General features: G+C 44.4%; 1 protein-coding gene across 2 annotated transcripts in view; it reads right to left on the bottom strand.

Moving 5' to 3' along the window:
• CSF3R (colony stimulating factor 3 receptor) overlaps window positions 1–27,972 on the bottom strand; it is an 80,427-nt gene that overhangs the window by 10,995 nt on the left and 41,460 nt on the right. For both annotated transcript variants that reach the window (XM_044287720.1, XM_044287719.1), the window contains exons 14-15: window positions 4,459–4,599; window positions 201–297 (exon numbers count right to left, since the gene is read on the bottom strand). In XM_044287720.1, the coding sequence (XP_044143655.1) occupies window positions 201–297; window positions 4,459–4,599 (238 nt within the window). The remainder of the gene's footprint in view (window positions 1–200; window positions 298–4,458; window positions 4,600–27,972) is intronic.

Genomic DNA, 27,972 nt, shown 5'->3' with positions numbered 1-27,972 from the left:
ATAGATAGATAGATAGAGAGATAGATAGAATTGGTTGTGCAAAGTAGTTATGTAGAGAGTGGGACATGTTATAGGAAACTTATACTGTAAGACATGAACAGTTCAGAGATAGTGTAGGTTTATACAGAATATATTATCACTAGTATGTAGACAAAGCTGTTAGTATAAATTATTATATTGCTTCTTTATAGTAAATTTACCTTTCTTGTTTCATAAAGCAGGTAATAATCATGAAAATAATGACCAGGAATCCAAAAAGAATGAAAATTATGAGCATCATATTGATGTCTTCATTGTCTGGATGGTAAAGATAAATTATCAATGTAAATATATACACAATGTAAACATTTCTTTAGTTACCCGTGTTCTGAATAATATGTTTTTTTCACTTAGATCTGTAGCTTCTATACATCTTGTAGGGACACTAGGGTCGCATATTAACTTGCCTATATATGAATATTCTATGTATATTTTCTTTTCGCAAAAATCTGGTAGATGGTTTTCTGGATGTACTTGTCCCTCCATCCATGTAATCTATTTCCTTTCCTGGCCCTTTACCTTCCTCCTTTATTTGGACTTTTAGCACTTCACTGTGGTCAGAGAGGAAAGGGGATGAGTGACTCAATTAGAGCATCACACATTACACTCATAAGCAGGGGTGGACTGGGAACTTAAAGTGGCCCTGGAAAAAATAATAATAATAAAGACCCCAATGTTGTACATGGCTCCAAATTACCAGGGTAACACAAGTAGGTGGGGTCAGCAATACCATAGCTCAAAATACCGTCTCAGCAGAACCATATACCACAGTGCAGTATAATATACTGCCCCAAAAGCTGTCCCTCTGTGGTGGCAATAGACGGCATGATCTATTCTTCTCCAGTTTTCTCTGGATAAGATGCGGAGCAGGAGGCCTAGGAGGTTAGATGCGAGTCACAGCAGTAGAATTCAGTAAGGCATGTGCGGTCGCTGGGCGGGTATATGAATATCTGATTTTCACAATTAGTACCGTGAGCTCATTATGTACCTGGTCAGCGGCAGAAAAAGGCTTGGGCAGCACCCTGGGCATTGGCCCCCCAGGAAATGTCAAATTTCATTTGAAAGGGGCTGAGCTGCTCCTAGGCCTAGATAATTGTTGAATGTGCCATCACAGGCCTAGGAAAAGCAGAGAGAAAACTGCAGCGCTACTGTAAGCACCGGTGCCTTCTCAAACAGCTGATCGGCGGGGGTCCCAAGTGTCAGGCCCCCACCAAATACTGATGATTTATCCAGAGAATAAGTCATCAGTAAAAATCTTGAAAAACCCTTTTAAATCTGGTTTTGGACAACTAGTGAGACTTCAGCATATACATATAGATGTACCCATCAAACAGAGTTGGTGAAGCCACCTGTTTTGGTTTTATGTTAATCTTCTTACTTTTTACTAACAGATAACATCTTCCTGTCACAGCAGCAGTAAACTTACAATGGGTCGCCTATTAATATAGAAGTTTTATCATGTGCTGACTGCTACAGAAGGACAATAGTTAGCATTTAATTTTAAATAACATATTACTACCAAAATGATAAAAAAAAAAATCTGGCAAAAATTCTATGAAAATGGATTTCTGTGAATATTGATTTAAAGAAAACACCCCTTTCTGACAGAAGTGTCCCTTTTGCCAAGGTGGTTGTGTAGTCTGATATAGATATGGTTTAAGTAACAGACAAATTGAGGAGTTCAAACAATCTAAAGGGTAAAGTGTCTTAATCTCATGTGAGCTATAGCTACAGTGGTGATTTGTGTCTATATACAGTAAGGTGCATATTTATTAAGACCGGAATTTTAGACGTCTGTTTTAATAACCCCGATACCTGGTGGTGGAGCCGCTGGAGTTATTAAGAGGCGCCGGCTTCTACATAACTTCGGCAGATCCACAGCTGCTTCTAAATTTAAGACTGCTTCCTAGCTGTCTTACATTTATACAATTTTTTATGCCTAAAACAGGTGTAGAAAATGGTAAATGAGACGGACCCTTCCCCGCCCACTTTTTAGATCTGGCATGAGCAGGGAGAAGTAGAAGATTGCAGTGCAAAGGATCTTTGCGCCGCAATCTACACCAGAAATATGCCTAATTTAGGAGTATTTAATAAATGACCCCCTATGTGTCTTTTGGTTTTAGTTACGGACTACTCTAGATATCCTGTCTACAGTGTTGACTTTATGGATAAAAGCTCAGTTAGAGATATTTATGAAACAGTCTTTTTTTTTTGCAAATAGAAGCCAATTACAGTGCCGTTTTTATCTCCTTATCTAGTCTTGAAAAATGTAAGCTGTGTTGTGATTGGTTATTATGGGTAACACTGTTTTTCTTTTAGATAGTTCCATACATTTTTCACCAGCCTACATTTAAAGGGGTTGTCTCATCTCTCAGGGCTCTGTTCTCGATATAGAGGTGGGACCCGCACCTATCAGACAATGGGGACATATCCCAGCGACATATCCCAGCGAGATGAGACAACCCCTTTAATACATTTAATACCTCACAATACATGGAAAAATCATGGACCCTCCAATATTGTCAACAACCAATGTAAAAAAGGAGTATAAACATATCCACTTTGATATGAAATGCATGTTGAGGTGTTAGTTGGATTTATATTAATTATTGTATCTTAATCTAACATGTCTTGTAATTGCTGTGACATTTAACCATTTTCTGTACTCTGCTGTGTGAGAGTTTTATTTTTACCCTTTAGCTCCCATATAGTACATTGTTTATGTAATCAGGCAAATATAATAATACATTTTTTATATTTTTGTATATTTGTACTTTTTTTTTTTGCTCTGGTATTCTGGTAAATCTACCCCAATATGTTCAGTCTCCCTGGTTTTAGACCTTCTAAATTGTGACATGCCTGTATTACACCTGCCCATTTTTCGGCAGATGATCGCTAAGGAGGATTCGTATGAACACTCATTAGCGATCATCTTGCAGTGTAATATTGCCGCCAATTTCCCTATGGAAAGCCAAATCTTTTGACATGTTAAAAAATTATAGTTTGCAGACAGCATATCTTGGTTTCTACCGGCAAACCACTATACAACATGGAGACGGGTAAAGGCATAGCGATGACTCCTCCCCATGCTGCAGAGGAGATTGCTGCATGAATAGCAGAAGTCTCCTCCGCTAGCAAGCAGGCGATTGCCGGGAGGGAATCGTTTGCCACATCAGGATGTACAATACAGCCTTAAATGACACATTGCATGCAGGGCCCTGTACGGCACCACATGGAACCCCTCCTGGTCTGTATCATATACCTGCAGGCACTATGTTAGGCAGGGTATTCCCCCCTACAGTATTACCATTATGAAGAATACAGTGGAGCACACCACAACATTTTTCTTACAGATTCTGAATCTGAATCTGTGAAAATAAAAACACTGGGGCAGATATATCAGGATAGGTTTATCTTGTGCCTGCACCATTTATAGTTTTCACCAAATGTATTATTTGGATTGTTAAATGTGTCTAAATCTGTTGTTTTAGAAAGTGGTGAAAGGAAGATGTTACACAATGCACCACAAAATTCCTATTGGCTCCACGGTGCTCCACAAGGCTTTATACTACCACGGAGCTGGTATAGTTTTTCCTAAAACATGCATCAAAACTGACTAAGATTACAAGAAAACAAGGTGCAAAATTAATCTAGACATAAGCTTGATGCAAATGCTAGAAAACTTTTTCTAGCCTGTTATAAATGAATCTAATATGTATTGCTTACGCTTCATATATTTGACATACAAATGTGTACCATGCATGCTGGTCCAAATGAAGATACTTATTGATATATCTGCCCCAATGTGTGTTTCCATATAAACTCAGAGGGTCACAGGTTTACAGTTTGGGCCTATACCACACCAAGGCTGCTGTATGACTAATCTGTGGTCAAGAGCAGGAAACCTTAGTTCTAATGGAGACCCAGGCAGTCTGTTAACAGTCAGAGCAAGATTTCCACAGTAAATTACAAGAGGAAAGTTGCCTCTAAAGGTGGCCATACGCATTAGTCTAAAGTTGATCAAAATTGAAGATTTCCACTAAAATGAACATTCGTTGGTTAAAATTTAACAATGAACTATAGTTTTAGCTGATAAATGATAGATCATTATTGTTTGAAAAGAAGTCGGCCATGTTTGATATTTTCGGCTGATAGTCGGATGAAAGATCTTTTGTTCAAAGAAATATTGTTCTTGAATAAAAGATCTTTCTTTGAAATAATGTTAGCAGAAAGATCTTCCATCGCCCGATTTCATTGAACATGTATGGGCAGTTTGAACAACTAAAGTGTGTATGTCTGTATATGCGAAATGAACATTCACCAGATGTTTGTTCAAATTGTGTTCAACCATCAACCAACTTCCAGCTTAAGTCAATAAAGTCCTTTATAATGTCCAAAATTGTTGAATATCTTGCTTACCTAGTGGTGCAGTACGAAGCACTATAACAGTCCCATTCACGCTTCCCCCAGATGTTGAGCTCCTCAGAAACACTTGATATGTGGTTGATGGGAGCAAATTTGTTATGTTGTAATTTGTTGTTGAGTAATTTAGAGATGAGCCTAAAACAATAAAATAAAATATGTATTTCCATAAAATTCAATAGCTCAGTTATGATTATGATATGGTTTATCATGATGCTCCATGACATAATTAATTGCAATTTATTCACACATTTCCATGAGGAATAACAGATGACAGATCATAACAGGGTTAATTAAACAAGAAAGTGTCACGCCCATGTGTGGGAGGGAGACACCACACCGGACGAAGAAGGAGAGGGAACAAGGAACAAGGCCTGAAAGCAAGGGAATAAAGGAGGACACCTCCTAGTCAAATCCCTATTTATTTATTTTATATAGCGCTACTATATTCCGCAGCGCTTTACAGACATGATCATCCAACTGTCCCCAATGGGGCTCACAAGCTAAGGTCCCTATCAGTATGTCTTTGGAGTGTGGGAGGAAACCGGAGTACCCGGAGGAAACCCACACAAACACGGGGAGAACATACAAACTCCATGCAGATGTTGCCCATGGTCTGATTTGAACCTAGGACCCCAGCGCTGCAAGGCAACAGTGCTAACCACTGAGCCACCGTGCTGCCCAGTCACAGTCCTGACTAGCTATCAGTATGAACAGACCCCAAAGTTCATACGCAGGAGTACCTAGAGTCCTAACTCGCCCTATAATACCCTGGTGATAGTGAGAGGACTTAGACTACCTGTTTCTCCAGAAAGGAAGGACAACCAGGAGTCTCCCTCAGGCCTACAACAAAGGGCAGGGGGAAAACAACACACAGATAAACCAAAATAAAATGCAAAAGAGAAAGGAAACACTTAACTTTCCAGTAGCTTTGGCAGCCGAGAACCAAACACCAGCAGACCACAGATACCACTGAAGCTATAAACCGCACAGCATTGTGGGAGAAGCAACTATAAATAAGGAAAGTTAAATGACCACAATAGCAACACCTGGAGGTTAGAGGTGAGAAACACACAGTCATCTATTGATCCACAAGGAAATCTGTCAGATCAAAGCACATGTTGCCAGTCTCACAGATCTTTTGTCACCCACAGAAAGATGCTCCAGAAGTAATGTATAGAGAACGCAAGTATTAAAGGGGTTTTCTGAGACTTTCATACTGATGACCTGTCCTTTGAATAGGTCATTAGTATCGGACTGGTGGGATTCTGACAATCTACCAATTATTTGAAAAGGCACGGGCACTCACAGTAGCCCTGCGTCCTTCTTTCAGCTCACCAAGCACAGCACCTTCCATTTGATAGTGGCTGTGCTTTGTATAGCAGCTCAGCACCATTCATTTCAATGGGGCTGAGCTGCACTTGGGCCATGTGACCAATAAATGTAACGTCACATGGACTAGGCTAAACTGTGAGAAGGCTGCAGTACTAATACGAGCGCCAGTGCTGATTACTGGGGTTTCAGAGAATTTTGCAGAAAAATTATTTCTAACCTAGCAACATAAAGCCTCATTGTGAGGTATACCAATCTCAATATATTATTTAGCATTCTAATCTTTTTTATTGTTACTGGGCATGGTTAATATATGGCAAACTACCAGAAGGACCTGGCTTTGCACGGGTATATGTCATCTATTTCAATAAATGTTTGTATGTAACCTCTACAGCACCCCGCCCCCTTAACAGTGACCTCCACAGCACCCCACCCCTTAACACTGATACCCCCACAGTGCCCCACCTCCTTAAAATGGGACCTCCACAGCAGCCCACCCTCTTAACTTTGACCTTCACATCAGCCTTCCCCTTTAACAGTGAGTTTCACAGCACCCAAACCCCTTGACAGTGACCTCCACAGGGGCCCGTCCCCTTAACAGAGACCTCTACAGCACCCTGCCCCTTAACAGTGACCTCCACCATTCCCTGCCTCCTTAACAGAGATCTCCACAGCGTCTGCCCTTTTAACAGTGACTGCCACAGTACCCCGCTCCCTTAACAGTGACCTCCACAGCGGCCTGACAATCGTCCAATCAAATTCCTTTTCTTATGGGGCATTATTGTCTTTAATTGACAGTATATAAAACCCCACAGAATTAGTATACACTTAAGGTCATGTGAGTTACATCAGCCTTTACAACAACGTTGGTGAAGCGTCACAACCAAAATCATATTAACTTACACATAGGCCTCATGCACACGACCGTTGTGTGCATCTGTGTCTGTTGTTCCGTTTTCCCTGATTTTCTGCGGCCCCGTGACTTTCAATGGGTCCGTTGAAAACTCGGAAAATGCACCGTTGTTCATCCGCGTCCGTGATCCGTGTTTCCTGTCCCTCAAACAAATAGGACCTGTCCTATTTTTTTGACAGACAACGGTTCACGGACTCATTCAAGTCAATGGGTCCGTGAAAAAACACGGATGCACACAAGATTGCCATCCACGTCCGTGATCTGTGGCCGTAGGCTACTTTCATACAGACGGATCCGAAGATCCGTCTGCATAAAAGCTTTTTTAGAGCTCAGTTTTCATGGGGACCCTTCAAGTTAGATAGGGACGCTTCAAGTTAGAATATACTACGAACTGTGTACATGACTGCCCCTTGCTGCCTGGCAGCACCCGATCTCTTACAGGGGGCTGTGATTCGCACAATTAACCCCTCAATTAACCCCTCAGCCACCAATGAGTTAAATACAGGGGAGGGAGGGGGGCTGCACTGGCCACCAATGAGTTAAATACAGGGGAGGGAGGGGGTCTGCCCCTGCTGCCTGGCAGCACCTGATCTCTTACATGGGGCTATGATACGCACAATTTACCCCTCAGGTGCGGCACCTGAGGGGTTAATTGTGCTGATCACAGCCCCTGTAAGAGATCGGGTGCTGCCAGGCAGCAGGGGGCAGTCATGTCCACAGTTCTTAATATATTCTAACTTGAAGCGTCCCCATCACCATGGGAACGCCTCTGTGTTAGAATATACTGTCGGATCTGAGTTTTGACGATCTAACTCAAATCCGATGGTATATTCTAACATAGAGGCGTTCCCATGGTGATGGGGACGCTTCAAGTTAAAATATACCATCGGATTGGAGAAAACTCCGATCCTATGGTATATTAATAGGGACTTTACATTGAAAGTCAATGGGGGACGGATCCGTTTGCAATTGCACCATATTGTGTCAACGTCAAACTGTACCGGATCATTTTAAGTCAGGACGGATCCGTTTGGCTCCGAACGGCCAGGCGGACACCAAAACGACTTTTTCCTTCATGTCCGTGGATCCTCCAAAAATCAAGGAAGACCCACGGAAAAAAAAAAAGGACACGGAACTACGGAACCCGTTTTTGCGGACCGTGTCGTTGCATGAGGCCATAAGCTGTTTTATACTAAGAATGTCCTTCGTTGCCTATAGCAACCAATCAGAGCTCATATTACTGACCTGTAGCAAAATAGAAGCTGAGCTGTGATTGGTTGCTATATGCTCCTGTAGTTTGGCGGTTAGGTTACTAAGAGTATTTTTTGGCAAATAATTGGAAAGCGCGGGATGAAAATTTCCTCTCAAAACATAGTCTATGATGTTCCCTGAGTCACAGGAGGCTGTGCAAAATTTAATAATTGTAAATGCGATGGTGCAGATTCCTGTAGTGGACATACACACATACATACATACACTCAGCTTTATATATTAGATATTGTGAAATAAAGTACATTTTAGGGGAGATAAAACTTTTTATGTAATGTGGGGATTCGCTCTGGTAGACAGGGTGTGCGGACGCAGTACAGAGGCAAATTACCAGTTCTTAAATCAAACTTCCGTGTTTATTCACACATAAAGCAAAAACAAAATGTCACTTTGCAGTCTTGGTGTTAGTTCACACACAATGTGAACTACCACATAACAAAAATCACCTTGTTGGCAGTTCTGCCTCCAGCAGTCCATAGCAGGCTTTTAGGGGCCCATTTCCCTTACAGGCGGGTCTCAGCCCTCCAGGACGGCAAAAGCCTCAGATCCCAGCACACAGACCTCCTGAGTTCCACTGTAAGGCCTCTTTCACACTACAGTATGTTGCATTCAGTGTTTTGCGTTCCGTTTTTCACGGATCCGTTGTTCCGTTTTTTGCTTCCGTTGTGGTTCCGTTTCCGTTCCGTTGTTCCGTTCCGTTTTTCCGTATGGCAAATACAGTATACAGTAATTTCATATTAAAAATTGGGCTGGGCATAACATTTTCAATTGATGGTTCCGCAAAAAACGGAACGGATACGGAAGACATACGGATGCATTTCCGTATGTGTTCCGTTTTTTTTGCGGCCCCATTGACTTGAATGGAGCCACGGACTGTGATTCTCGGCCAAATATAGGACATGTTCTATCTTTTCAACGGAACGGAAAAACGGAAATACGGAAACGGAATGCATACGGAACACATTCTGTTTTTTTGCGGAACCATTGAAATGAATGGTTCCGTATACGGACCGTATACGGAACGCAAAAAACGAACCGTATACGGAACGCAAAAAACTGTAGTGTGAAAGAGGCCTAAGACTGAGGTAATCCTCATCATCTGGCAGTGCTGGCAGTATTTTTAGGCCTGGCAAAACCCAGCCTGGAACATGGGGAGTAGTCACCCACCCAGCAATTTGACTACTCCCAGTAAGAGCCGTCCCGGATCAGCTATACAGCCATACTAAGTATTAAGGTGTCAAACAGCAACTGCTGCTGACACATAAAAACCGGCTCTTACTCCACCGACGCCAAGAACCTCGGTGACACGTACCTATCATTGACGATGATTCCTTGTATCTTCTTACAATAATTGTAATATTTATATTTATTTTTGCTACCTTGGCAATTCTTCACATAGATCGTAACATACATTGGGGGACAGGTCTGCGTAACAGAGAGATCACTGAGGTTCCAGCTGCCGGGGTACACACTGATAACCAAACTCTGACAAGGAGTACTGTAATTTCATTCCTATATAAAACACTATATATGAATAGAAAATGTTGTAACAAATTTAAAAAGGTGTGGTCATGTTGGTTACAGATAGAGATTACTGCTGTGTGACTAGTGGGTCCTGAATTGATCTGTGAGATAAAACTATTTCCTTATGAAATGAAGGGAGGTGAACACTAGAGATGAGCGAATTGAAGTTGACGAAGTGGAATTCTATCTGAATTTCAGCAAAAATTCGATTTGCACCGAATCCAAATTTACTCACGCTTCGTGGTAACGAATCATATTTTTTCCTAAAATGACTGCTGCACATGTTAGGACATGGAGCAAAGAACTCTGGAAACAAGGGATCACCCACAATGTCATGCATGCAGCCAATCAGCAGCCAGCCCTGTGATGTCACAGTACTATAAATAGCCTCAGCCATCTTTGATTCAGCCATTTTCCAGTGTACTTTGGCGTGTATAAGTGGGGGAAAAAAGGGCTTATTAGCCGTTGTGTGGTGAAGTGAGAAAATTACAGCCCTTTTTGGCTTGTATTAGTGGCAAAAAAAGTATTATTTTCCGTTCAACGGTGAAGTTATATGTTCTAAAGCCTTTTTTAGAGTGTATTAGTGGCAAAAAAAAGTATTATTTGCTGTTCAGCGATGCATTTATATGTTCTAAAGCCTTTTTTGAGCTGTATTAGTAAGATGGAGAAACATTTCTGTACACATTTTTTCATTAGAACTGTTATTTTGCTGTTTGTCCACAAGAGGCCACTGTTCCTCCACACAGCATTCATCTTGATTGAAGTCTTCTCCCGACCGGGCCGAGCGCTGAACTGAATGCGCGTTCGCGGCTCTGTAGAATTCTGGCCAGGAAGAAGTCACCATCATGCATGCGCAGCGACGTGCGCATTCAGGACAGCGAGCGGCCCGGCTGGGAGAAAAGAAGGAGTCTTCTGCGCAAGCGCAGCCACCGGGATTCCAGAGAAGATTTGTGGCCGTAACCAGGGGAGACCAAAAGACAACAATGAGGTAATGTCACCGCCAATTCCGTGAGAAGGTCTGGCAGACGAATTCTCTACCTCTTGCATGACGTTCTTTGTCTTGGTTTCACTTTGTCATCTCCTTTCCTTCTCCCAGGTGTCACCTATTTAGATTAATCATCTCCCTTTATATTCCATCCTATTCTGCCTCACTGTGCGGTTTATAATATTTCCTGGATAAAGTGTTCACTGCTGGAGGCTGCTGCTGCTGTTTGCTCAGATAAGTCTTTTCATTTATTGTGTTTCCTTGCTGGCTTGATTCTAGGTGACCCTGACTCCATCCGTATTAAGTGCAGGGAGCCGGTGGTCGTGTCCCCTCACTATTATAGGGTTTTCAGGTGTCACACAGTCTTAGGTACGTGGGCGTGCAATCGTCTACCATTGAGACCCTTGCATGGGCATAGCAGTCAGGGAGACCTCTTAGGGTTTTATAGGGCTCACCTATATGCTCCTTAGTTTGGGATCAAGCCAGTCGGACGTTTATTCATATGTTCCAGCTATCTGCAACATCATCCGTGACAGGTAAGTGGGGATGAATTTTCTCCTAAAAGGTGGGAATTGGTTAATCAAATATATTTACAAAAATGATCACTGTCAAATCATTAACGGATTTAACAGTGATCATTATGATGGGATAACCCCTTTAAGTTTTGCTAAGTAATTAAATATGCATAAGAAGTAAAGCTGATGACTCATTCTGCTGCTGCTGTAGCTCAGAAGAAACAGGAAGTGAGAGAGCAGACATGTTTGGAGAGACAGAGGCTGGGAGACAGCATCGGGTGACAGCCGCGTGTCAGTGAGACTTGGGATGGCCGGAGTCACTGTTGGAAGTGACTGATGTAATCCAAAAAAGAGAGGATCAGTTCCCGGAAGGATAGAAGAGCCGTGGAACGGAGCTACGGACCCTGCAGGGCCTCATGGTGGATGGAAGGACTTGTAATTCCGTTTAAGTCACCATCGGATAAAGACCATACCCAGGTCGTCGGTAAGCCAGATCGTGCACGCACCGCAGTATATTGTGGATGCCTGAAAAAACTAGAGACTGTGATATAGCCTGCATTTAGTTAGACAGATAGGGATTCTGTGTGCAGCAGGTTACAAGGATCGTGTCACAAGCATTGTGTTACAAGGATTGTGCTACAAGGACTGTGTTACAAAGATTCTGAAACTATTCAGTGCAAACTTCAGCTACTCCAGCGTCTTGGCTGGGAGTATTAGGCTACATGCACACGTCTAAGTAACGTCCATCACACAGCCAATTTTAGCACCAGTGAAAGTCTATGGGGCTATTCACATGGCCGTTCTTTTAACGGCCAGTGAATAGCGTCCATCCAAAAATAGGACATATCCAATTTTTGGCCGTTTTCACAGCCGAACGGACCCCATTGAAATCAATGGGACCGTTTTTAACGGCCGATTGACAGGAGTGCACCCTGTTAAAAATGGGTACACAGGACATTTAGGGGTTAAAAAAAATTCACCTCATCCACTTGCTCGCGGAGCAGCAGTCTCTTCTCTCTTCATTGAGCAGGACCTGAAACTTCATTGAGCAGGACCTGAGCAGGAAACTTTGCTTGAGAAAGATCGCACAGATCGAAACGTCACATTGTATTGGTGAATAAACTTTGAAAGAACAAGTCTGGAGAGTGCTGCAGTTTCTTTTATGATTGCATATAAAAAAATTATATACACTGTGGGGGACATTTATTTATTTAGCTGGGGGCCTACATGGGGGCATTATGAAAGCTGGGGACACTATAAAAAAATTATATACACTGTGGGGAAATGTATTTAGCTGGGGGCCTACATGGGGGCATTATTAAAGCTGGGGCACTATAAAAAAATATATACACTGTGGGGAACATTTACTTAGCTGGGGGCCTACATGGGGGACATTTATTTAGCTGGGGGCCTACATGGGGGACATTATTTTAGTTGGGGGCCTACTATCCTGTGGGTGTTCTCAGAAGGGTGGTCTAGAAATAACTGCCAATCAAATTCATCCATTGTTCATGTCCGTTTTTAAGGGACATGAAAAACGGATCCAAAACGGATGCAAAATGGACATTAAAAACGGACACATGGCCAGAAAATGGATGCACACACTGATGCAAAATGGCCATGAAAAACTGACAGTGTGTCCGTTTTTAACAGACATTTTTTCCACTGTCGTGTGCATGAGGCCTTAAGGACATGTGCAACCGTGTCGTTTAGGAACAAGGGAAGGGAAAATTATAGTATGTACCTTTAAGATTGTGAGCTCTTGTGCTGCACCGCGGGCTGCCTGTATCTTGCATCCCACACAATTATTCCTGTTCTCTAGGGTAATAATAGGTAAGCGAGACAGTGATAGTTGTGCTCGCAATAGGTAAAGCATTGCAAGTGGTGTCTGTCGGCCATATTGGGGTGCCATGCTGTGCTGCACAGGAATCACGGCAGCCAAGCCGAACGTATGTAACTTCAGGACATTTTCACTACATTTGAGATTGTGTTCAATTCTACTGTTCAGTAAAGTTTCTGTTTTTGCAAAAGCTGGTGTCAGTGTTGCCTTCCTCGTCTGTGACTTCACTGTATTCTGGTACACATACATACGTACATATTAGTGGGGAAAAATGGGCTTATTAGCCGTTGTGTGGGAAAACAAGTGGGAAAAGTGAGAAAATTACAGCCCTTTTTGGAGTGTATTACTGGCAAAAAAAAAAAAAGTATTATTTGCCATTCAGCGGTGCAGTAATATGTTCTAAAGCCTTTTTTGGCATGTATAAGTAGGAAAAAGGACTTATTAGCCGTTGTGTGGTGAAGTGAAAAAATTACAGCCCTTTTTGGCATGTATTAGTGGCAAAAAATGTATTATTTGCCATTCAGCTGTGCAGTTATATGTTCTAAAGCCTTTTTTGTCGTATATAGAGACAAAAAAGTATTATTTGCCGTTGTGTGGTGAAATGACAAATTACAGCCTTTTTTGGTGTGTATTAATTTCCTTTATATTTACTTATTTGATCTAACAGTATGTCAGACAGAGAAGTGACAGGCCCTGCACAGGGGAGGGACAGAGGCCTAAATGTTTGTGGCACAGGGACAGGTTGCAGCAGACTAAGGGGGCGTAAGCTAGCTGTTGTGTCTTGACCTGCAACCCAGCAGTTCTTGAATGGTTGACTCGGTCATCCATTTTGTCCCAAGTTACATCAGACACCCCCAGCCAAGAGTCTGTGGGTTCGTCAGATACAACCCTTAGTTGGCATGGCCCGGAAGAAGGCCCTGTGCCCCCACCTGTCCTCAACCTGCCTCTGTTCTTTTCTGTTCCCTCAGCCATGAAAGTATTATATGCTGTGGGCTCAGCTCCACTATACAGCGAGGACAAGCTACTAGAGGACAGTCAGCAGCTACTGCACAGTGAAGATCTGGAGGAGACATCCGCCGCTTCCTCTGGTAGGCGGGCAAGTACTGATGAGGAGAGTGGCTTGGGAGCCGGTGTTGCGAGCGGTCAGGCTCCTGGCTCAGAGACTGTTGAGGAGGACATTAGTGAAGTGCAGACAGTACTCAATGATGATGTAGCCGATCTCAATTGAGAGCCGGGTGACGAAGGGGCTTCATCATCATCGGGAGAAGAGGGTGGCAGCTGGTCCGTGAGACAGCAGCTGATCCAGCAAGTCGGTAGCGTGGCTGGGAGTCAGCAGGGTGGGAGGTCGGGAGCCAAATGTGCCTGGGGTAGACCACCCACTTTACAGGAGCCTACTTGCCTGAAAAGTAGTGGTGCAGGGGTTCACGGAGGCAGCGGCGGTAGCAGTCAGTCAGTGCGGAGTGTTGGGGGTAAAATCACCTACTCGGCGGTGTGGCAGTTTTTTGTTAAGCCGCCGAAGGAGGTGAACATGGCCATTTGTCAAATCTGTGGGCAGAGGGTGAAGCGTGGCCAGGGTGTCAATGTTGGCACCACAGCCCTGCGTCAACTATATGCAGCATCACCAAAAAGTGGCCTGGGAGAACCGTGGTGGTCCAGCCTGCCGCAGAAACCACTACATCACCCAGTGGCATGTACCCAATTTCAGGCAGTCAAAGCTCCACAAACTCAGCCGAAGGGAGCTGTCTGTCCTTCCAATCATCTGCTAGCCCTGATGCTCCTGCTCCTCGCCCTCCTACTCCTCATCAGTTATTCCATCAGCAATCGAGCACCGAAGCGATTTCCAAGAGACAACAGTATGAGTGCACTCATCCAACGGCGCAGAAGCTGAACGTGCTCCTGGCTAAGTTCCTGGTGCTGCAGCCCCTCCCTTTCCAAGTGATGGACTCTGCACCTTTCAGAGAACTGATGACTTGTGCCGAGGTGGAGAGTCCCAAACTGTCATGGTCCTACGACAATGTCTGCCTCTGCCTCATCATCCTCCACTGTGTCATCAGCCTCCACTGCAGAGACAATTCACAGTGTTCTTCCAGCATACCACATGTGCAGGGCATGGCGGTGTCACACTGTTCTACACCTTGTTTGCCTGGGCGAACTGAGTCGCACAGGGGAGGAACTGCTCCGTGTCCGTCATCAAGACAACTCAAAATTGCAACCATGGTGTCCGACAACGGGAAGAACATGGTGTCGGCGCTACGTCAAGGACGGCTGAGCCATGCACCCTGCATGGCGCACGTGTTCAATCTGGTTGTCAAGTGGTTCCTAAAGTCTTCCGTGGCCAGGAAACCTTGCATGCACTTCAGCCACTTGTACACCGCCAAGCACACTCTCCTTAAGCTGCAGCGGCAGAACGGGGTCCCCCAACATAGGCTGATATGCAACATTTCCACCTGTTGGAATTCCACCCTCCATATGTTGGACTGACTATATGAACAGAAAAAGGCCATAAATGATTTCTTATTGATCCAAGCAGACAGGAGTACTCCCCTGTGTAACTGCAATGTCCGCCAGTGTCAGCTCGTGCGTGACACCTGCCATTTGCTGAGGCCCTTTGAGGAGGCCACGTTATTTGTCAGTCGCTAGGACTACGGGATGAACAACGTCATTCCACTGCTTCATATCCTGGAACAGATGCTGGTACATCTGGCTGGTCAGGGGACTGGAGACATGGCATCTACATCTCATGGCCACATGAGCCCTGTGGGGGCTGAACTGGAGGAGGACATTGGAGCACAAGCAGTGTGTAGCGAAATGGGTTGTTTTTGTACACAGGTGATAGGAGAGGAGGAGCAGGAGAAGCCGGAGGAGCAAGAGGGAGATGAGGAAGACGAGGAAGATGACCCAGGCACACCGTGGCAGTATACAGTGGAGATGGAGGCAGGGAGTCCCTCCGAGTCACTTGTGCAAATGGCCCGCTGCATGCTGACTTGGGTAGTGACAGCCGAATTGTCACCATTCGGCAGAGGGATGACTTCTGGCTCTTCACCTTGTTAGACCCCCGCTACCGGTCCAAAATAGGGTCTTTTTTTACACCAGCTGAGAGGGAGGACAAACCGAACTACTATAGAGACATCCTATGTAGTGAGTTGGCCGCTGCCTATCTTGCCCATCGTCCATCCTTTCACAGGTCTGACCGCTCTCTCGTTCCACTGCCATGGCTGCTGTGGCAGGGTGGAGGGGTAGGAGCAGTACCAGCTCCATCAGCAGCAGCTTGAGTCTAGAGTAGATGATGAGCAGCTTTCTTAACCCGCCTAGTGAAGAAACTACTCACCAGCAGCAGCAGCTAGACCTGGAGCAGAACCTGAACCAGCAGGTGGTGGCATACTTGGACAGCACCCTGCCATCTCACATTGAAGATCTGCTGGACTACTGGGAAGCCAAACTGGATTTGTGGCCTTAACTGGCTGAGTTTGCCCTGGAAGAGCTGTCCTGCCCAGTTATTAGTGTGGCATCAGAGTGGGTGTTTAGTGCGGCGGGGTCCATAGTTACCCCAAGGAGAACTTGCCTGTCCACCTAAAATGTGGAGAGACTGACCTTTGTCAAGATGAATCAGGCATGAATCAGCCAGGATTTCCACCCACCAATGCCTGATGCATCAGAGTAGATCATCCATGCTGCCTCACCCAAACCTTGACAAAAGAGACCTGTTTCTTCTGGCTACCTGCCTCAGCTACTATTCTGATGCTGCCACCCGCCTGATGCCACACATCTGATGCCAAGTGCTCCTTCTTACACCCACCATCGTCAGCAGGTACTGTTATTACCACCCATCTCCCCACTCTGTCACAGGGTCACTCTGTGGTCTCCTGATGCTGCTGCCATCTCACCAGTCAGGTCTCCTCATGCTGCTACTGCCACCTCCATACTCTGTCATTGTGCCACTTTGTGCCCTCCTCATGCTGCTGCTAAATCAACACTATGTCACTGGGCCACTCTGTGGCCTCCTCATGCTGCTCCTGCTCAACAGACAGAATCAGTTTTTTGGGGGGTTATTGTCCTGACGGATCAGAGGAAGGGCAAAATAATCAGTGACATCAACACAAACTTACTGCTGACACCCTCTTCACTCTGTCAGGGGGACTCTACTTGTATAAGAGTTTAATAGAACAGGTTCTGTAGACATCTATGTGGAATCAGCTGACGACGGTGTAAAACGAGTGCGCTCTTTCACGCTACAGTAGGATCTTGGGCCTCTGCACCGTTCTTTATACCTGGCGCCAACATCGACCTGTAAGGCTGAGTTCACACTTGAGTTATTTGTGCGGTTTTGGCCTCTTAACTGCCCAAATAAGTGAAGTGTGCAGTGATTCTAAGAGCGACACCTGTCATGTGCGTGTCATAGTGACACACAGTATTGTTTCACTACTACAGGAGACTCCCTATGCGTACTACTACAAGGCACAGTGTTCTACGCCACTATATAGGCTCTCTGCAGCCAGGAAATAGATGTTTTTAACGCGATTCGCCGCAAATAAATTCCGATCGAATTCCGATACACATGGTGTAGGAAGGCGCAAGGGTCCGTCATTGACGGAAGGTATGTGTTACTGGCCTCGGTAAGGTAAGAGCCGGTATTTTAAGTGTCAGCGGCAGTTAGTGCTGACTGACACTATTTGTTAGTTAGTATGGCTGTAAAGCCGATCCGGGCCAGCTCTTATTGGGAGCAGCCAAAGTGCAGGGTGGGTGGCTAATCCCCACGCTCCAGGCTGGGTTTTGGCTGGGATAAAAACCCAGCCAGCAGTCTCAGCTGGGGAGATTATCTTCCACTTCACAGTGAAGCTGTGGTTTTGGGAGCTCTCTGTGCTGAGGTCTGAAGGCTGTGTGTCAGGCGAGCAGGCTGCCTTACAGCCTGCAAATGGACTTTCTGACTTTCTGAGGCTGAGCATTCAGTCGGGTGTGAACTGACACCCAGGATACCAGGTGAATGTTATTTTGTTTTTTCTGTGTGTGAACAAGCACCAAGCCTGAAAAGGGGCTGTTCTGTTATGTTATGCGTGTGAATAAACACTGAAGATTGATTTAAAACCTGGTCCATTGCCTCTATAATGCGTCCGCTAACCCGCCTACCAGAGCGAATCCCCACAACGGATACTGTCTGTGTGTGTTCCACATTTTGAAGAAAGGAACGTCAGGCCCTATGATGGAAATGCCCATTGTTGTCTGCAAAAATGGACAAAAATAGGACATGTTCTATCTTTTTTTGCGAGGCCACGGAACAGAAGTATGGATGCGGACAGCATGCAGTGAAATGAATGGGTCCGCATACAGATGCTGACACAAATATGCGGTCGCCTGAATGAGCCCTTAAACAGCAGTTGATTGGGGCTAATGTATGTGATCGACAACATCATTGATCGTATACATTTAACCCCTCAAATGTGACCCAGCATCTGGGCGGTCAAAAAACAGGAGCACACGGTCCCGCCTGTGCACCAGCTCCCCCTTACAAGAATTGGGGTAGCTGGATTCAGTGGGTGGCAGCCTCTGTCCCCCTGAGTGACAGAAGGCTTCTGCGCATTAGTCTCTATTAGTGTTGAGCGAACTTGTGTTTTAAGCTCGGCGTCTAAAGTTCAGGTTCGGGTTATCGAAGAATCGCGTTATGGATTCTGCTACCACGGACCATAAAGGAATTTAGAATCCGTAATGCGATTCTTCAATAACCCAAACTTTAGACGCTGAACTTAAAACACAAGTTCACTCAACACTGCCTGCCTGTGGCTGGTCTTCATAGAAACTTATAAGGGTTATTTATTAATACTGTTTTAAACGCCGGTCTTTATAAGCCCCTGCGCTGGCGGTGAATCCGACGAAGTTATATGGAGGCGCCGATCTCTACATAACTTCGGCAGATCCACTGCCGCTTCTGAATCTACGCCAGCTCCCTTGCCCAGTCATTGAGGGGTTAAAGTACATTTAATTAATTGTGACCCCAATGAGATAGTTGCATATTAGTTTTTCTTATGGAAATTTTTCAGTGAAGTTTAACAAGTGCTTCTTAATATTTTTGTAACTCATTGAATTTTTCGCTGAGATTTTGTAACCATTAAGCTCTCCTGAGAGTAGTCATTTGTAAAATGTAAAACTCCAGCAGTTTCCCTTATCAGTCTGTCCACAGATGAGTTGTAGCCCAGGTTACAACACACTGCCATCTGCTAGGAACTACGTAGTCATCAATATAGTTAAGTAGTCACAAGAGAGAGAGGAATCTTTTGGGTTTTAGATTGTTCAAGGGTTTAAATGAATTACAGCAAAATGATTAACACTATGGTATATTCTGACGCTTTATACTTTCTTCATTGGACATTTTGAACATTTGAACTTCTGTTTAAGGACTCATTCACACGACCGCACAGTGTTTTGCAGTCCGCAAATTGCGGATCCGCAAAACACAGATGCCTGTCGTGTGAGTTCCGTAATTTGCGGAACATAACAGGCAGTCCATGATAGAAATGCCTATCCTTGTCCGCCAAATGAAAAAGAATAGGACATGTTTAATGGATGCAATGGATGCAGACAGAAAAGAAAAATTTGGGGTCAGTCAGCACATCCAGTACGCAGGTGAGTGTTGCCATGGCAAAACAATATACAATGCAGCAGCACTCTGCAAACCAAATAAAGTACAATAATGCCAAAATAATAGAAAGTATTCTGGTGCTCATGCTACACTAATAAATTTGAGATGCTTGGCAAATCATTTTGTACAAAATTATTTGGAGCCGTCTGCCAAACGTCAAGGCGATCTCAGTAAGACGGGAACCCAACACTAAATACCACATTAACTGGTGCTATACTGGCCTCCATTACATTCAGGGAATGCAGGTTCCACATGCATGCCGAGCCCACATTATATTATGCCTCTTATGGTGCCAAAATGGCCTCCATTATATTCAGGGGATGCAGGCTCCACATGCATGCTGAACCCACACTATATGATACCAAGTTTCTCAAATTTATTAGCGTAGCATTAGCACCAGAATACTTTCTATTATTCTGCCATTATTGTACTTTATTTGGTTTGCAGAGTGCTGTTGCATTGTATATTTCTTTGCCTTTGTGCTTTCAGCCATGGCAACACGCACCTGTGCACTGGATGTGCTGACTGACCCCCAATTTTTCTTTGCAGTTTGTATTGGAGGTGTGGCTGACTCTGTTGGTCGTGCACTCCTATAGGCTGATTTTAATTAGTATAGCTATAAAGCTGTAGCCTACTCTACCTGTATGTATTGGTGGCCATTTGGCACCAGGAAAGGTGGAATACAGAGTGGGCTCAGCATGCTAGTGGAACCTGCATTCCTTGAACATAATGGAGGCCGGCACCAAAGAGGTATCATATAGTGTGGGTTCACTACTTTCTATTGTTTTGGCATTATTGTACTTTATTTGGTATGCAGAGTGCTGTTGCATTGTATATTTTTTGGGCCAATGGATGGGTCTGCATTCATTACATGACAGCTATTCAGATGAAAGGGCATCCATGTAATACCTGGACAGCTTAAAGTGGTTTTGTCACTTAAGCAAATAGCATTGCAAAGCATTTATTACGTAGAGAAAGTTAATACAAGGCACTTACTAATGTATTGTTATTACCCATATTGCTTCCTTTGTTGGCTGAATTAATTTTTCCATCACATTATACACTGCTTTTTTCCATGGTTACGACCACCCTGCAACCCATCAGCGTGGCCGTGCTTGTACAGTCGTGGCCAAAAGTTTTGAGAATGACACAAATATTAGTTTTCACAAAGTTTGCTGCTAAACTGCCTTTAGATCTTTGTTTCAGTTGTTTCTGTGATGTAGTGAAATATAATTACACGCACTTCATACGTTTCAAAGGCTTTTATCGACAATTACATGACATTTATGCAAAGAGTCAGTATTTGCAGTGTTGGCCCTTCTTTTTCAGGACCTCTGCAATTCGCCTGGGCATGCTGTCAATCAACTTCTGGGCCAATTCCTGACTGATAGTGTACTGTCTTCTTTCATAGTTTGTTAATGTGAGTGCTCATGTGTGTGCCTTCAGCACCATCTAGTGACCTTTAGCTGTACGTGCATCTTCTGCCTTTTTAGGTTATGCATATTCATTAGGTCACCTGACTTCCTGCTCACAGTGCTTTCTGGGAAAGAGACAAGCTCCTGCTTCCTTTTTCTCCTCACCTCATGGAAGGAGCAGCTGCACATTGTGTGTCTCTTACTAAAGCATCGTCGGTAAGGGATTTATTTATGTTTTTGTATTGGTTTTGTGTACATTGTGCTGTATACTCAGTTCTTGTATGTTAATTTTCCTATAGTTTACCTTATCTACTGCCGGTTAATAAAGCCACAGATTACAGAAAGAAGTCTCATCTTATTAACTAGTAGAATGGTGATATCTGCCTGTTGAACTGCATATAGACCCCGGGGGTACATGTTGTGAGAACAGGACAGTAAACGACGACTTCTAGCGAGAGAAGCACACCTGACTACACAGAAGTCTGTTACGGTCCACGCAATATCTGCAGACGGACACTACAGCGACTTCTATACAGTCCAGTGCTGCAAGGAGATAGCCGCTTCAAGCAATGTAGACACATTTGATTGCATACTGTGACCGCTCTCTAAGCACAGCGACCGGCATTCCACAGCACAGTAGTCTCCACGCGGTTAAGTGTCTTCATCAACACCATGTCGCGTAGCACAGTATCAAGCTACAAGACAAGATCAGGGAAGGATGGTTCCACCAAATCATCTTCCGTTAGCAATGCAGCCGCCATTGCCCGCGCAAAGGCAGAAGCCGCGAAGGTCAAAGCAGCCTTTGCCGAACAAGAAATGAAGATGAAAGAAGAAAGGGCTGAGAAAGCAAAGCAACAGGTCCTCTTAGATGCAAAGCTAGAGAAACTCGCCGTAGAGAAAGAAACGGCAGCCGCCATAGCTGAAGCAGAGTTCTTGGAAGCAATGGAATACCCGAAAACCGGAAGTCACCGCAGTGTGCTTAGTCCAGAACTCGGCCAGCAAGATCCTGTACAACGCACTTCAGAGTACGTCCGTCAACACTCCAGACCAAACAGCAATGCCGATCCATTCCCTGGAACCGAAGATGTCACCTATGCCACAGAGCAATCGTACCGTCCAAAAGAAAGAGTAACGCTCGGAACCCAGTCCTACAAACAAGAGAGCCCAGAGCCACGTGACAAAACTCCAGCTAACTTCCCTGCACACCACGGAAGCCAGCTTCCAGTCCAGCCTGCAGAGCCACCTTATCCCACAAGACGGTATGACATGGGCTGGCCTAAGTCAGAGACTCCATACAGGTATGATCGCACACCACACTCTCACTGTGACCTTCCACCTCCAACCAACCTTAGTAGTAACCAGAGCACAATAGACTTTGCCAGGTTCTTTACTAAACGTGAGCTAGTTACAAAGGGACTGGCGAAGTTCAGTGATCGCCCTGAAAACTATAGAGCATGGCGGGCCTCCTTTTATAACATTACAAAAGACTTGGGTCTGTCATACAGTGAGGAGATAGACTTCCTTGTAGATCGGCTTGGAAAAGACTCTGTAGAACATGCCAAGAGAATCAGGGATATTAATATAAACTACCCAGAGATTGGCCTAAAAATGATCTGGGATAGACTTGATGAATGTTATGGTTCTGCAGAGGTCATAGAGGATGCATTGTTTAAAAGAATTGACGAATTCCCTAAAATATCTAGCAAAGGGTTCCAGAAACTTAGGGATTTAAGTGATCTACTGATGGAATTACAGGTTGCCAAAGCCGAAGGGGACTTACCGGGGCTTGCTTTCCTCGACACTGCCAGAGGTGTCAAACCTATTGTATTAAAGCTTCCCCACAACCTACAGGAGAAATGGGTCTCCCACGGGTCAAGGTACAAACATACCTACAATGTGCCATTCCCTCCCTTCAGTGTATTTGTTGACTTTGTAAGGCTAGAAGCTAATATTCGTAATGACCCTAGCTTTGATCTATCACAGTCTTGTGCCACTCCCTATGACCATAGACCACATAAAGGATCAGTGGCAGTGCACAAAACTAACATTTCACCTGCAGATTCTTACAGGCATTACAGCTCCCCCAGCCACGAAACAGTCAAAGATCCTGGTAAGCAGTGCCCTCTACACAAGAAGCCACACCCTCTTCTGAAGTGCAGAGCCTTTAGAGAAATGTCCATAGGAGATCGCAAAGCCTTCCTCAAAGAGAACCGCATTTGCTACAAGTGCTGCTCATCTACATCACATATTGCCAAAGACTGTCAGGTTAGTGTAAAATGCACAGAATGCAACAACTCAGATCACAACACGGCCCTACATGCTGGGCCTTCCCCATGGACCTCATCACAGAGTAACAGTGCCAGAGAGCATGGCGGGGAGGAAAGTACCTCTGAAGCTAACCCACCAGCAGTTACTTCACAATGCACTGAAGTCTGTAAAGGTCTCATAGGCGGCAGGTCCTGCTCAAAAATCTGCCTAACAAAAGTATACCCAAAGGGCTGCAGAGACAAAGCCATCAATGTTTACGCCATCCTAGATGACCAAAGTAATGCGTCCCTAGCCAAATCTACTTTCTTTGACATTTTCAACATCAAAGGGCCCAACACTCCTTACTCTCTGAAGACCTGTGCAGGTACTGTAGAAACAGCGGGGAGGAGAGCTAGTGGTTACCTAATTGAGTCCATAGATGGTAAAACGTGTCTTTCCTTACCAACTATTACTGAATGTAACCAAATCCCTGATAATAGACACGAGATCCCTACACCAGAGGTAGCCATACATCACCCCCATTTACAGCGTATAGCCCATCTCTTACCAAAACTTGATCCTAACGCTCAGATAATCCTACTCCTGGGGAGAGATATCTTACAAGTTCATAAAACTAGAGAGCAGATTAATGGCCCACATCATGCTCCTTATGCCCAAAGGCATGACTTAGGATGGGTCATAGTAGGAGATGTCTGCTTAGGAAGCATACACAAACCAACTTCCATTAATAGCATGCTTACAAGCACATTAGATAATGGAAGTCCCTCTATCTTCCAACCATGTAAAAACAACTTCCTCATAAAGGAATTGCCACATAGTACTCAACTACCTTGTTCTTTCATAGACTCTGTAGACCACGACATAGCTTGTGACAGTGACAAAGACCACTTAGGTTGCTCAGTGTTCCAAAGGACCAAGGAGGACAATCAGGTAGCAATGTCCCACGAAGACAGATTGTTTTTAGAAACCATGCAAAAGGAAATCACTAAGGATGAAACAAATAGTTGGGTAGCACCCCTTCCCTTCAGGCCTCAAAGGCAACGTTTGCCTAACAACAGAGAGCAAGTCTACAGACGTTTTGTCTCTCTAAGGCGTAGCTTCCACAAGAAACCAGAAATGAAAGACCACTTCTTTACTTTCATGAGGAAAATATTTGAGAATGGTCATGCTGAGGTAGCTCCTACCCTTAAAAACTCAGAAGAATGTTGGTATTTACCCATATTCGGGGTTTACCACCCAAAGAAACCGGGCCAAATTAGAGTAGTGTTTGACTCTAGTGCAAAATATGAAGGCGTCTCCTTAAACGACGTCCTGCTCTCAGGTCCAGATCTTAACAACAAGCTCCTAGGAGTACTGCTTCGTTTTCGCAAAGACTCTGTTGCCTTCATGGCAGACATTCAGCAGATGTTTCATTGCTTTCTCGTTAAAGAGGAACACAGAAACTTCTTAAGATTTCTTTGGTTTGTTGACAATGACCCCACAAAAGATATTGCGGAGTACCGCATGCGGGTACATATCTTTGGTAACAGCCCCTCCCCTGCAGTTGCAACTTATGGTCTTAGACATTCTGCTCAGGAAGGCGAACTAGAATATGGGTCAGACGTCAGACAATTCGTAGAAAGAGACTTTTATGTAGATGACTGTCTAAAATCACTACCCACTGTTGAGGATGCAATAAGTCTCCTTAAGGGAGCTCAAGAAATGCTTGCATGCTCAAACCTGAGACTCCACAAAATAGCCTCTAATAGTAAGCAGCTGATAGAAGCATTTCCCTCTCAAGACCATTCAAATGACCTACAGAGCTTAGACTTAGGGACTGACTCCCTTCCTATACAACGTAGCCTTGGTCTCCTCTGGGATCTAAAATCAGATACGTTTACCTTCCAAGTCAGCCAGGAAGAGAAGCCCTTTACCTGTAGAGGTGTCCTGTCTGCCTTAAACAGTCTTTATGATCCCTTAGGATTCACTGCCCCTGTTACAATCCAGGGCAAATCGCTACTTAGAGACTTAACTCAGGAAACATTGGATTGGGATCACCCACTATCCCCTGAAAAAAGAAACCTATGGATAGAGTGGAGAAACTCCCTAAAGACTTTATCTAGCCTGCATGTTCCACGTTCTTACGCTCCTGTGCCATCCACAGAAGTAAAAACACAAAAACTCTATGTATTCTCTGATGCGTCCATCAAAGCAATTGCCGCTGTAGCGTATCTTAAAACTATAGATAACAAAGGTCAGTGCCACACAGGGTTTGTCATGGGCAAAGCAAAACTCGCACCACTTCTCGAACATACAATACCCAGGCTAGAACTCTGTGCCGCTGTACTAGCCGTTGAACTAGCGGAATTAATTACAACAGAGATAAACCTAGAGATTCGAGACACCGAGTTTTATACAGACAGTAAAGTGGTCCTGGGCTACATTTACAACCAAACTAGGCGTTTTTACGTTTACGTTAACAACCGAGTGTTAAGAATCAGGAGGTCCACTATCCCAAAGCAATGGCACTTTGTACCTACTGACCATAACCCAGCAGACTTAGCAACCAGGTCAGTTGCTGCTAGTCACCTTAAGAACACAGTTTGGTTCACGGGTCCTGCTTTTCTATACAACTCAGAACATTCTTCTGCCTGTGACTCATATGAGCTGTTAGATGCAGATTCTGACAAAGAAATCCGCCCCCAGGTATCTGTACTACTCACTGTAAATTCGTACAATCAGCTCGGTAGCCACCGTTTCATCAGGTTTTCCACCTGGAAGTCACTTGTGCGAGCTATCACCTGCTTAGCACACATAGCCTGTAGAATCTTGAACTCTATTTTCCTACAAGTGGGTAATGCTAGACTCTCTCATGAATGCCTTACAACCTTTATGGCCGAAGTCTCAGCCATTATCAATGCCAGACCCTTGGCTCCGATATCAAATGACCCAGGAGATCCAGTACTGCTTACGCCTGCCTCTCTACTTACCCAAAAGACTGGTATAGTGAGTGCTCCTTCTGGAGAGTTTGGCACCAAAGATCTCTACAAACGCCAATGGAGACAAGTGCAAGGCCTTGCCGATACCTTCTGGAATAGGTGGAAGAGGCAATATCTTCCCACCTTACAGACAAGAACCAAATGGCACACAGTTAAGCCCAACCTAAAACCTGATGACATTGTTCTTGTTAAAGACTCTCAGGCTCAAAGAAATTATTGGCCTTTGGGCCTCATTACTAAAGTGTTCCCAAGTGAAGACGGACATGTCCGTAAAGTAGAGGTCAAGATTTTCAAACAGAATGAGACCAAACTGTTTATCAGACCTACTTCCGAACTAATCCTACTGTTACCTGTTGAGGACTCTAATGGTGACATCGGCTGATGTCAAGCGGGGAGTGTACTGTCTTCTTTCATAGTTTGTTAATGTGAGTGCTCATGTGTGTGCCTTCAGCACCATCTAGTGACGTTTAGCTGTAAGTGCATCTTCTGCCTTTTTAGGTTATGCATATTCATTAGGTCACCTGACTTCCTGCTCACAGTGCTTTCTGGGAAAGAGACAAGCTCCTGCTTCCTTTTTCTCCTCACCTCATGGAAGGAGCAGCTGCACATTGTGTGTCTCTTACTAAAGCATCGTCGGTAAGGGATTTATTTATGTTTTTGTATTGGTTTTGTGTACATTGTGCTGTATACTCAGTTCTTGTATGTTAATTTTCCTATAGTTTACCTTATCTACTGCCGGTTAATAAAGCCACAGATTACAGAAAGAAGTCTCATCTTATTAACTAGTAGAATGGTGATATCTGCCTGTTGAACTGCATATAGACCCCGGGGGTACATGTTGTGAGAACAGGACAGATAGCAACCCATTCTTTCATAATCACTTCTTTGTCAGAATTAGTAAGTTTTTGTTTGTCCACCCGCCTCTTGAGTATTGACCACAAGTTCTCAATGGGATTAAGATCTGGGGAGTTTCCAGGCCATGGACCCAAAATGTCAATGTTTTGGACCCCAAGCCACTTAGTTATCACTTTTGCCTTATGGCACGGTGCTCCATCGTGCTGGAAAATGCATTGTTCTTCACCAAACTGTTGTTGGATTGTTGGAAGAAGTTGCTGTTGGAGGGTGTTTTGGTACCATTCTTGGCTGTGTTTTGGGGCAAAATTGTGAGTGAGCCCACTCCCTTGGATGAGAAGCAACTCCACACATGAATGGTCTCAGGATGCTTTACTGTTGACATGACACAGGACTGATGGTAGCGCTCACCTTTTCTTCTCCGGACAAGCCTTTTTCCTGATGCCCCAAACAATCGGAAAGAGGCTTCATTGGAGAATATGACTTTGCCCCAGTCCTTAGCAGTCCATTCACTATATTTTCTGCAGAAGATCAATCTGTCCCTGATGGGTTTTTTTGGGGAGAGAAGTGGCTTCTTTGCTGCCCTTCTTGACACCAGGCCATCTTCCAAAAGTCTTCGCCTCACTGTGCGTGCAGATGCGCTCACACCTGCCTGCTGCCATTCCTAAGCAAGCTCTGCACTGGTGGCACTCCGATCACACAGCTGAATCCTCTTAAGGAGACAATCCTGGCACTTGCTCGACTTTCTTGGACGCCCTGAAGCCTTCTTAACAAGAATTGAATCTCTTTGCTTGAAGTTCTTGATGATCCTATAAATTGTTGATTGAGGTGCAATCTTAGTAGCCACAATATCCTTGCCTGTGAAGCCATTTTTATGCAACGCAATGATGGCTGCACACGTTTCTTTGCAGGTCACCATGGTTAACAATGGAAGAACAATGATTTCAAGCATCACCCTCCTTTTAACAGGTCAAGTCTGGCATTTTAAC

Source organism: Bufo gargarizans, chromosome 3 (genome assembly GCF_014858855.1).
Source record: "Bufo gargarizans isolate SCDJY-AF-19 chromosome 3, ASM1485885v1, whole genome shotgun sequence".
NCBI classification, from domain to species: Eukaryota; Metazoa; Chordata; class Amphibia; order Anura; family Bufonidae; genus Bufo; species Bufo gargarizans.
Note: the sequence above shows the minus strand (reverse complement) of the source record. Positions and strands in the feature narration are given on the sequence as shown.